Here is a 12,694-nt window from a genome sequence, read left to right on the forward strand (position 1 = left end):
CATTACTATATAACAGGGGCTTAGGGAAGAGTTTACTGTTTTCCTTTCTCCTCCACTAAAAAAGATTCCAATGGGCTGACCTGAAAACTGAACTTATAATGTTTTTCTATAGTAACATGTTCACTATTTAAGGAGCTGATCTTGACAAGTGTGTGATGTCACAATTTTACCAGAATTGGAAGCATCTCTGATCATCTTTACTTAACCAAAAGAAATGAGTAGCTATAACACCGATTGTCAAAACACAGATTAGCCTATTTTATTTCATGTGGTTGTCATATAAAGAAGTTTCTCAAAAGGCAACAAGAAAATTCCTATTGTTCCTCATACCCAGGGCAACATATATAAATTAAAAAATTCTAATCTCATTTTAATGTTCGACTCTGTTTTAATTTAAGAACTTGTTTTAATTAAAATAACTGTATTTTATTTGATTTTTGTCTTCTTTCGAGCATCTAGTTGTACCATGAACATAAAAGATATTCAGTAAGTACTTATCGAATTGACTCTTATCCCCATAATTTCATCATTCTAGTCATGTGTATAATAAAATCAGAAATACTAATGTTGATGTTCAGAATACATTTAAGAGAGATTTGAAAACTTTCAACTTGATCCCAAATACAAACCTCAAAGCAACAATGGATACTTATCTAAATAGGGCATGTAAGGAAGTTGACTAGGGACACAATATATATATTTCATTACATATAATGATTAGATTGTAGTAACTGATTAGAATCTTTTTTCATGTAGGAAATCATCCAGGGAAAAATAAAACTTAAGAAGCAATCTTGTAAGAGTAAAAAATTCTGGTAAAATCATTGCAAATTTTGACATTTAAATCCTTCAAGATTATTAAGTTAATTAAATTAATTAGAAACTATAATTTCTAAATTATATCATTTGGTATTGGCAAATGATACAATTTAGATATAATTTAGATAATAAAATTTAGAAAACTGGATTCAGACATCTAAGGGATAAATTGGCAACCTGGACTTTGCTATCAAATCTATCTGGGTTTAAATGCTGCCTTGGGCGAAATGTTTAACTTGTCTCTGACTTGGTTTTTTTAACCTCTAAAATGGGAAAGACAATATATACCTCATTTTAACCATGAGGGTTAAATGAGATAATATAAAATACTTGTATGTAGCATACATTTTTAAATGGTTGCTATTTTTTATTAATTTCATTTTTAAAATTCAGGTATAACGTATAGACACCATATTTCGATGGTTATTGTCATTTAAAATGTCACAAGAAAGAGATGCACATTAATCCATTCAAGTAGATGTGTTCATAAAAATGAATCAGTATTAAATAAAAATGTTTTTCTTAGATTAGTCAAAAGTTGACCCTTGATGTTATTTACAAATGATATAGTTGACCCATCTTCTGAAACTCAAAATCATGTTCCTTGGAAGTAATTTTTCCAAGAGCCTGATTATTTAGACAAGAAAAATTGATTAAAACTTGAAAATGCATAATTTAGAAAGACCAAAGAATGGACACATTTATATTTCCTTTGTGCCCTCAGGCACGGAAGTAATTTGTAGATTCAGTATGGGAAAACATATAATTCTCCCTCAATGGAAAATACATTTGCATAACAAAGACTCACCTGGGAAGCGTCGTTCCTTTGACATTGTTGTCTCTAAAATTCTTCTCATATTGGGGTAGTTCAACAAACTCTACCAACCACTGAAGAGTGTCTTCAAGGGTCCAATTATGAACTGCAGGAGATAAAAGGGGAATGCGTATTTTAAACACACCTGCTTTCAGAAATACATATTCTATAATTTCAGAGAATATAAAGATGTTAGATTGCATTTTCAATTTAATCAACATTAAGTACTACAACTGTATCTAGCACTCTATGAGAAGAAGAAAGCCTTACAATCAAAAACAGAAGTGACAGATAAAAGCAATTAGGACAAAGATTAGCATGATTAATTCTAAAACAAACACCTATACAAAGTTTGTAAGAATGAAATAATCTATCATTCCTCTGGTTGTAGAAAAATTACCAGATACATACCTGTTCATTCTTTCATCTAGCCATCCACCCATATAGTACTGTAATACTGAAAACATTCTGAATACCAGATTCCATTCTAAGCACGGGGCATATGGCAGTGAATAAAACGGATAAAGTCCTTGTATGGAACTTAAATTCCTTTGGGTTTGGGGAGGGGCACTTTAGGAAAGAAGGAAGAAGAGGAAGGGAAATTTCGGATAGTGATTAACTTAAGAAAAGCAGGAAAGATGTCACAGGGTAAGCCTCTCTAAGGAGTTGACATCTGAGACCTAAAAATTGCAAGGAGCCACACTGTGAAGATATGGGTGAAAAATATCCCAAAGAGAGGAAAAGGCTAGTAAAAAAAAAAAAAAAAGCCTTCAGATGGAATGAACTAGCAGTGTTTGAGAGACTGGCAGAAAGTCAGAGAGGAGCTAGGTCATGAAAGGCTTTCAAGAACTCTGGATAGTTTTCCAATTTCAATAAAAAGAAGGGGAATAATCTTTTTTTAGAATATTGTTCTTCAATGTGGAGAATAGATTGTTCACAGTAAGACTAAAAGTGGTCCAGTCTTATCATGAAATGCGGAGAAATAAGAAGACCATTCCTTACAAAATTGCCTAGACAGGAAAGAGTTATCGTCTTAGGACTATGATAGTAGTAGATAAGATGACAACAAGGAGTCAGATTCAGGATATATTCTGGGGATAATGCTATTAAGATGTGCTGATGAAATGGACAGGGGCTGGTAGCTAAACAAAAGTCAAACGTACAGAGGGTGCTACCATTAACTGAGATAGAAAAGAATGGGGAGGAAAAGATTGGGGAAACGAGCAGGGGCTGGTGATAGAGATCAAAAGTTGTTTTAAGACACGTTGTGTTTGAAGTATGCATTTGACATTTAAGTGTAGATAATAGAGTAGCAGTCAGATCCGCAAGTCTGGAGCTTAGCAAAAAGTGAGGTTAGGAACAGAGGTATTGGTGGGAAGTCATCAACATACAGATGATCTTTAGACTAAATGACATCAACCAGAAAAGACAGCTATTAATAGATTCTAGAAGATTGGACCTAAATCAAGAATAAAACAACTAGCATCTCTTCTCCTGGATATTTATTTTAAATTAAGTCCTTTGTATGCACTTTCTTAGGTCTTAAAAAAAACTTATGAGGTTCTAACATAATTATCTTTATTTTGGAAGTTAAAAACTAAAAAGCTAATGGAACCAACAAAGTAAGCAGGAGGACTGGATTTGAACTCAGGCAAACTGTCCACAGAACAAAACTTTATACTACTCTAAAAGTAGTAATACTAAATAACAGCAAAGATATAAACAAGCAGTTGAGCACTGGATGCAGTTCAGAGGTTTCTGCTTATGAAGAGTAATGATGAGTTTATGCAAAGGGAAGGATTAAGTGTGCTTAAAAATGAATAGTTCTATACTGTCTGCATTTAATTTGAGGGTTTGGGAAAACACGATGCTTATAGACTACAGAAGAGATCAAGGGAGAGTGAAGAAAACGTGAGCAATAAAAGCAGATCTGGGAATCCATCTGTATATAAATAAATCTGAAAAAATCTTTCTGATAAGCTACATAAAATATGAATTCATACTTGCAAGCAAAGCTAGGTTTCCATCAATCTGCCTTTTTTATTAAGTGTTCTTTAGAGAAAAAACTTATATAAACCACAAAAACCAAAAACATTTAAAACTAGATGTGGTAACTGATGGTTTTATACTGAAACAAAGCCTTGACTGTTCTCCCCTTCATGTGTTCCTACCATAAAACCTGGACATGGGCCTGAGGCTGCTGTATCCATTTAACCAAGTAACAGGATGTCAGCTGAAGGTTCAGGCCCTGGGTGTTTTCCACTGAATTTAGTGCATTCAAAGTAGACTTTTTACTCTTAAGTTTCTTCCTATTCAAGATGAACTGCATTGAGAATTGCCCTGTCCTGACTGCCAAGAAACTCATGGTGCAGCTGCACCTCACACACCCACACAAAATCCCCAGCCAAGAAAACAAGATAAGATTCTCTCTTTCTATGACTGTTCAACAGTGAAAATTCCTGATCTAAACACTTCAGCACATCAAAGTCATCCCACAATTTCCAGTAAGTAAGTATAGAAATGAAGAAAAATCAAATGAAAAAGAACATATTAAAACTGCCCAAATCTTAGTAATACTTAGCAAATTGAAAATTGCAGTGGTCTTGACAACGAATCTTTAAAACAACATTATAACAGAACCGTTTATTTTAGGGGGAGATTCACTTCTCCTTTTGCCGTGGTTTCCTTGGTGATACTTAGTAAACACCTTCACTTCTCTTCTCATGACCAGGACTTGCATTTTACATTAGCTTTCTCTGTTCCAAATACTCTAGTTGTCTTTCAATTCTTAAGACAGATCATACTATGTCCTTCTTCAGGGCCTCTGTATGTGCTGTTTGCTGAGTATAAGCTCCTTTTCGCTATCCCTCCACCTTTTTGTTTCATTAAACGTTCATATCTCAGCTAAAACTTTAATTCTTCAAGTGAACCTTTCTGAACATTACTATATAACCTTTTTTTTCCCTTTTTTTGTAGAGATAGGGTCTTGCTATGTTGCATAGGCTGATCTCTTGAACTCCTCGGCCTCTCAAAGTGCTGAGATTACAGGTATGAGCCACCACACCCGGCCCCTGATTATTAACCCCTTAGTAGCTTTTATGCATGGTATTTAAATAACTATAACTACTTATTTGTATGATTATTACTTCAACAACTGTTTATTTCAGTAAAGTATAAGTCTTCTGCTCATCACTCTAACCCTAGCACTTGGTATAAAGGCACTCAACAAATTATTTGTGGGATGCTGTTGAATGAAGTAGAACATGTTTAATTAATAAGTCTAATGAAAATCTATTTTTACATTTTAGTGGTGAGACAAACAGAAACAGGGATTTGTATGCATAAGAAATTCTTTTTTAACATTTTCTAAATTTCAATAGCTTTTGGGGTACAAGTGATTTTTGGTTACATAAGAAATTCTTGATGGTAAAAGAATTACTCATTTAAGAATTACCTGGTTCCTTATTACCTGCCTCTCACTGGTCTTTTATACATGCTGTTGTTAAACAACACTTCCATCAGAGGGCAAGGAGAGAGCGATACACCATTCCTTTTAAGGTATCTTTCCCAATCTGCAGAGCTACAGAAATGCCAACTTCTAAAATGTTAACTTATATTGTTTCTGCTTGAAATTGTGGCCAGTGCTATAGGTCAGTGTCTCAAAGCGATTTTTGGTAATTTATTCTAAGACTAATGAAAAGAACTCTGGAATGGAAACAGACCTGATTTTACTCCCAGCTGTGCCACTGATTCAGGATAATATCATAGCCACATTATTTAACTACAGCTCAGATTCTCTTTTTTAAATTGATGTTATACATATTTTGGGAGTACATATGGTATTTTGATACACGTATACAATGTGTGATGATCAAATCAGGGTAACTGAGCTATCCATCACCTCAAACATTTATCTTTTCTCTATCTTGGGACCATTATAATTATCTTCCAGCTATTTGGAAATACACAATAAATTACTGTTAACTTTAATTTCCCTACGTTAGTATCAAATACTAGAACTTATTATTCCTTCTACCTAACTGCATTTTTGTACCTATTAACCAACTTCTCTTCATTCCCCTCTTCGCTTCCCAGTCTCTGGTAACCACCATTCTACTCTCTACTTCCATAAAATCCACTTTTTTAGCTCCTACATCTGAGTGAGAACATGTGATATTTGTCTTTCTGTGCCTGATTTATTTCACTTACCATAATGATCTTCAGTTCCATTTTGCTGTAAATAACGGGATTTTATTCTTTTTTAAGGCTGAATAATATTCCATTGTGTATATGCACCACATTTTCTTTATCCACCCACCTGATGATGGACACTTAGGTTGATTCCACATCTTGCCTATTGTGAATAGTGCTTGCCTATTGTGAATAGTGCTGCAGTAAACATCAGAGCGCAGGTATCATTTGGAACAATGATTTCCTTTCTTTTAGATGTATATTCAGCAGTGAAACTGCTGAATCATATGCTAGCTCTATTTTTAGTTTTTTTGAGAAATCTCCATACTGTTTTCCTTAATAACTGTACTATTTTACATTCCCACAAATAGTATATAAAGAGTTCCCCTTTCTCCCCACCTTCGATAGCATTTGTAAAATTTTGTCTTTTTGATAACAGCCATTCAAACTGGGGTGTGATGATATCTCACTGTAGTTTGGATTTGCATTTCCCTGATGATTAGTGATGCTGAACATTTTTTCGTATACCTGTGCGCCACTGGTATGTCTTTATGCCTACTCAGGTCTTTTGCCCATTTTTTATACAGATTATTTGTTTTTCTGCTATTGAGCTGTTTTAGTTCCTTATATATTCTGGTTATTAATCTCTTGTCAGAAGGATAGTTTGCAAATTTTCTCCCATCCCACAGGTTGTCTCTTCACTTTGTTCATTGTTTCCTTTGCCATGCAGAAGCTTTTTAGCTTCATACAATCCCATTCGTCTGTTTTTGCTTTTTTGCCTATGCTTTTGAGATCTTAACCCAAAAAGCTTCTTGTCCAGACTAATGTCCTGAAGCCTTTCCTCAATGTTTTCTAATAGTTTCAGATCTTACATTTAAGTCTTTAATCCATTTTTAGTTGATTTTTGCATATGGTAGAGATCTAGATTCATTCTTCTGTATAGAGATATCCAGTTTTCCTAGCACCATTTATTAAAGAGACAATTCTTTCCCCAATGTACATTTTGGGTGACTTTGTTGGAAATGAGTTGGCTGAAAGTGTATGTATTTATTTCTGGGTTCTCTATTCTGTTTCACTGGTATATGTGTCTGTTTTTATGCCGGTACCATGATGTTTTGGTTATTATAGCTTTGTAATATTATTTGAATTCAGGTAGTATGATGCCTCCAGCTTTGTTCTTTTTGCTCAAGATTGCTATAGATATTCATGGTCTTTTGTGGTTCCATACAAATTTTAGGATTTTTTTTCTATTTTTGTGAAGGATATAATTGGTATTTTGATAGGGATTGCATTAAATCTGTAGATCGCTTTAGGTAGTAAAGACATTTTAACAAGATGAATTCTTCCAATCCATAAGCATGTCTTTCCTTTTTTGTGAATCCTCTTCAATTTCTTTAATCAGTGTTTTATAATATTCTTTGTAGAGATTTTTCACTTCCTTGGTTAAATTCATTTCTAGGTATATTTTTTGGTACCTATTATAAAGAAGATTGCTTTCTTGATTTCTTTTTCAGAGAGATTGCTGCTAATGTATAGAGATGGTACTGACTTTTGTAGGTTGATTTTGTATCCTGCAACTTTACTAAATTCATTTATCAGTTCTACGAGTTTTCTGGTGAAGTCTAGGTTTTTCTAAATATAAGATCATGTCCTCTTCAACCAAGGATAATATGACTTCTTCCTTTTCAATTTGAATGCCTTTTATTTATTTCTTTTGCTTAATTATTCTGGCTAGGATTTCTGGTATTACGCTGAATAAAAATGGTGAAAGTGGGCATCCTTGTCTTATTTCAGATCTTAGTGGAAAGGCTTTCAATTTTTCCCCATTCGGCACGAAACACACAGCTTTTGGGCTTGTCATATATGGCCTTCATTGTGTTGAGGTATGCTCCTTATATACCCAGTTTGTTGAAGGTTTTTATCATGAAGGGATGCTGAATTTATTAAATGCTTTTTAGCATCTATTAAAAAGATCATATGGTTTTTGACCTTGATTCTATTGATGTGAGGTAGCGCATTTATTGATTTGTGTGTTGAACAGTACTTGCATCTTAACATGCAAAATAATAAAATTGATCTAGAACACCTTTAAAATTCATTTAAACTGGGCTGTGTGTGGTGGCTCATGTCTGTGATCCTAGCACTTTGGGAGACCAGGGTGGGCGGATCATTTGAGGTCAGGAGTTCGAGACCAGCCTGGCCAACATGGCAAAACCCTGTCTCTACTATAAATACAAAAATTAGCCAGGCATGGTGGTACACGCCTGTAATCCCAACTATTTGGGAGGCTGAGGCAGGAGAATCTCTTGAACCCAGGAGACAGAGGCTGCAGTGAGCCAAGACTGCGCTACTGTACCCCAGCCTGGGAGACAGAGTGAGACTCCGTCCCCGACTCCTAAGAAAAATTTCATTTAAACTGTTTCTATGATTCCATTATAATAAACAAGAGTTGGTATTTATTAATGAAACATTGCTAAAGTGTTAGCCTAGAATAGTAGATTACAGAATACTGAGAGGGAAAGAATGGCCCTAAAAACTTTCAGGATAGCCATGAAAACTGCTAACATTTATTAAGTGTTCATTAAATACCAGGAGATTTGCAAACATTATTTCAAATGATCATTGCAATAAGCCTTTTAAGTAGATACTTTTATCATCATATTGAGTCTAAAAGTGTATGGAGGCGAGGTTCTTAATTAGGTATAAAAGATTCGTAAATGGTCAAACCAAGTTACAGACCAAACCCGTTTCTACAGTTGTTAAACACTGTGCAGTAACACTGCATCTTCAAAATAAGCTAAGTGGTTCTAATAATCAGATTAGGTACCACAGATAGTTTATGGTCTAGTCGTACTTGCAGCCATACTTGCAGCTTTCTGTACAATGTTCCCCCAGGCCCCACTGCCTCTCCTTCAATGTGGAATGTTTTTCCTTTCTTCCTTCTTTGCCAGGCTCGCTCTCCTTTAAGACTCAGATAAGAAACACCCTCCTTCATGAAGTTTTCTCTATCCACTCATTTCCAGATTAGAGTTGCTCTTCTTTGTGCTCCTTGGTCACCTATACTTATATCTGCCATAGGATTTATATCATAACGTAATTGTCCATGTTCATCTTATCCTCTGGATGATGAGTTCTTAGAGGGCAGAAACTTGTTATTTTACCTAACACAGTCAAGATTAACGCACACAAAAATGCCACATTCCTTTGGGACTATGGGGCTTTATATTTTACTATACATTTTTACATACATTCTCATTTAATCCCCAACAACTACCTTTGAAAGATATCGGTTATCTCCACATTCTATACAAACAATCTAGGCCAAGAGAGGCCAAGTGATCACACACGGTCACACATAATAACTGAGAGAGCTAGAACTGAACTCTAACCTTCTGACTGTAAGTCCACTACTACTATAGATAGCTGATTTAGAACAGCTCACTGTTTAAAATTTGAAACATATTTTCTCTTAGAAACAAATCTTTCAGACACATAGTACTAACAGTAATGCCAAAGTTAAATGTTACATATGAGCAATCTGCCACAGGCAATTACATTAATGGACTCAAGATTCTCCTAGAGACATCAAGTATACATTGGGGCCTACTAAAGGACTGGAGGGAGTAACAGAAAAGCTCAATGGAGCTATGTCTTCATCATGGAGGTGATTCCTACAATTTGGAAGAGCGGCTCTAACAGCCTGAAAGACAAGATTTCAAACAGCCAGGAGATTCAGAACTGCAGCACGGCTCTGGAACAAAGGAGATGGTAGGGGATGGGAGAGTGGGGACAGGATGGTATGTGGAACCAAAATTCCAGGAGATGAGAGGGTATGGGGAGGTAGAATATGGGGAAGGGCGGGACTATACATTTGTGGATTTTCACAGGAAAAGAGGGTTCTCCTTTTCATTACTCCTCACCCATGCTGCTATCAAAAGGGCAACTTCTACAACAGAGAATGAAGTTCCTGATTCTGCACCCAAACAGTTTCCCTTTCTTCTCCCCATCTATTTGTTACCTTCGGTCCCACCACCATGTCACTATTTTGGACCAGCACTTAAAAAGGGATGAAAACTGTGCCTAAGAGCAGAAAGCTTTTTGACAGCAGCGGGGTCCTAATCACAGGGAGAATGAAGAGATTGTAAGGGGTGAAAATAGTCACCAATAGAGAAGAACAGCAACTGGCTGTGGCCACCCAGCTGAAGCAGCCTTCCAAAAAAGACACGAGTCATGCATAGGTACATCCCAGTTGTACAACTAGGTTTAAGTGAATGAAATACTCTAGCTGAAAGCAATCTCTTCCTCCCCTGAATTTCTATACTGCTTAACTATTTCTACCAAATGGCATATCATATGGGCTGCCTTACTTTGTAACTGTTTGCTTATATCTTACGTTCCTACTATATTGCAAGCTGCTATAAGACAAGGACTGCAGTAAACACATCAAGTTGCCATCTAAGTATTAGCTGAATGTATAACTGAATTTTTGTCTTCCTTAAATAAAAGAACCTGTTTTGTTTTGTTTTGTTTTTATCAATTTGCTATCCCATAGTTGTGTGAAAGATAAACAACACTGTCTGCCTGATATCTCACTTTAAAGCAGCACTGGTGAATCCTTGGCTCCAGAACAGAACCAAAGAGACTTATAACATAGTGGAGGTAGCAATTTAAAGTTGTGTGGTCGACAGTGGTATCAGAAGAGAATTTGTGTGCCTTGCTTTAAGCAAACCTGATATAAACAGATCAGTATAAAAGATGAATTTTAAAAGATTAAAATATATGTATTTACTTGTTCCTTTCATCTGTAAAAGGCAATCTTATAAAACCAATGCACCCAAAGCACTTAGCCATATGCGTGTATTATGTTACAAGCCTAAAAACACAAAACAGCCTTTTAGTGAAGTACTACCATATAACTTTTCATTTGTTATATTTAATGTAAGTATATACTATCCAAAATATCTTTAAAGATGATCTGTGAAATCACCTAAATACTGTGGGGGAAAACTTAACTTCTAATAATAAAGTATTTTTGTGTATGTAGAGACATGTTAATAATAGTAGTACCAAACATTTTGTGAGCACTTGGCAATTTCCAGAAACTGTGCTGCGTGCTTTACATGCATCATCTCACAAAACTCAAAAACCCTATGAAGTAGGTATCAGATGTAATATTATAATCCTTGGCTTACAGATTAGGAAGCTGAAGCTCAGAATTTAAGCCCCTTGCTCAAATTCACACACCAAGTAAGTAGTGGAAACAGGATTTAGAACTACGCCCACTGAGTTCAAAGGCCAACTCTTAACCATCTCCTTCGTTCTGAGGAAACCTCAAAGCTCAAGATACAGCCGAATTCACCATCAGCTGTGGCAGACCTTGGATATAACAAAGATGCACATTACATGTATTCTGCTTTTTATTTTTTAATAGCTTTCATACTACTTTTTAAAAACTGCTATGTCCTAAATTTATGATTTTAAAAACATTTGTAAAGTCTTTCTTAATGTTAAGAAAGCAACTGGCTTGTTAAGAATTTTTTTAATTAAAAAAAAGCAACTGGCATAAAAGTTTCTTTGGGAAAATTAATGTATTTTAGGGAAATCAACTTCTGATATCCTGAGACAGGAGAGTAGAGTTAAAAACAGTATAGACTGTTACAAACAGTATGTGTTACAAACATACACTGCCTTCTCTTAAAGCATGAAAACATCTTTACATCTACCAAAAGGTTTGGCAAGGGGGTCAGGAAGAAGAAAGACTAAACATTATTAATAAAAGTAACTATATTTAAAGTTGGCTATAGGAAATGTTGATAGAAGCTAAAAACTTATTAGCAGTTTGAAAAATATTCGTGTTATTGCAATGTTTATATAAAATACCATATTCTAAAACAACACAGGTGTACACCAGTATTCACTACTTTTAAATCCAATTTCAATTGAGTGTTACAAGTTACAAAAATCTCAGTTTCTCTTTACACTGATACACATAATTTATCACAGGAAAACTGAATTAACCTACGGTTCAATATTGCAGGGATTTAAAAATTAGATTTTTTAAACTAATATAAAAGAAAGAAAATGAAAACTTTTAAAATCTAAAAGTTGAATAATTTTCAGGCCTTTCACATTTCATCCTAACTCAGTTGGTTTTATAGACTTCCTGGGGTCACTTCTGAACGAGACTTTAGATGCTCAGCTGCTCAGCACAGTCAAGACAGGCTTATGTTTAGAACAGTGCCAGAATGTGAGCTCCTCATTTGCACAGTGGTCAGCAGGGCATGTCTTTGTAACATGGAATAAATTCCTGCAACATGCTATATTTGGATACCTAAAGCCACACCCTGAACTTGAGTTCAGATATTAGTAACTGGACCAAAGAGAAATACACACTTTTGCTCATGAGCTCCTTTTCTTTAATTATGCAAGAATTACATGTAATTTTTAGAGACACTAGGTAAATGCTGGAAAATGTTTGAACATTCAGAACTTAAAAATTACCAAGGGGTTTTGTTCCCAACAGTGGTACAGGGGACACTGAGGGAAGGCTTTATTACCTTTCCTATTAGAAACTCCAATCTTATTATCAGTGAAACTAAGTGTACTATCAATACCTAGTTCTATGAAGATGCTGAGAAATAACAAAGGTATATCTTAAAATTAGAAATTGAAGGCTGTGTGCAAGTGGTTCACACCTGTAATCCCAGCACTTTGGGAGCCAGAGGCGGGCAGATCACTTGAGGCCAGGAGCTCGAGACCAGCCTGGCCAATATGGCGAAACCTTATCTCTACTAAAAATACAAAACAAAATTAGCCAGCTGTGGTGGCATGCACCTGTAATCCCAGCTACTCAGGAGGCTGAAGCAGGAG

The 12,694-nt window shown here is 35.3% G+C and overlaps 1 protein-coding gene across 3 annotated transcripts in view; it reads right to left on the reverse strand.

Annotated features, from left to right (window-relative positions):
* The window catches only part of STIM2 (stromal interaction molecule 2), a 178,786-nt gene that overhangs the window by 32,742 nt on the left and 133,350 nt on the right, over window positions 1–12,694 (reverse strand). For all 3 annotated transcript variants that reach the window (XM_058430140.1, XM_032135447.2, XM_032135446.2), the window contains exon 4: window positions 1,628–1,739. In XM_058430140.1, coding sequence (XP_058286123.1) covers window positions 1,628–1,739 — 112 coding nt within the window. The remainder of the gene's footprint in view (window positions 1–1,627; window positions 1,740–12,694) is intronic.

The sequence above is a fragment of the Hylobates moloch genome, unplaced genomic scaffold, assembly GCF_009828535.3.
Source record: "Hylobates moloch isolate HMO894 unplaced genomic scaffold, HMol_V3 SCAFFOLD_17, whole genome shotgun sequence".
Classification (NCBI taxonomy): Eukaryota; Metazoa; Chordata; class Mammalia; order Primates; family Hylobatidae; genus Hylobates; species Hylobates moloch.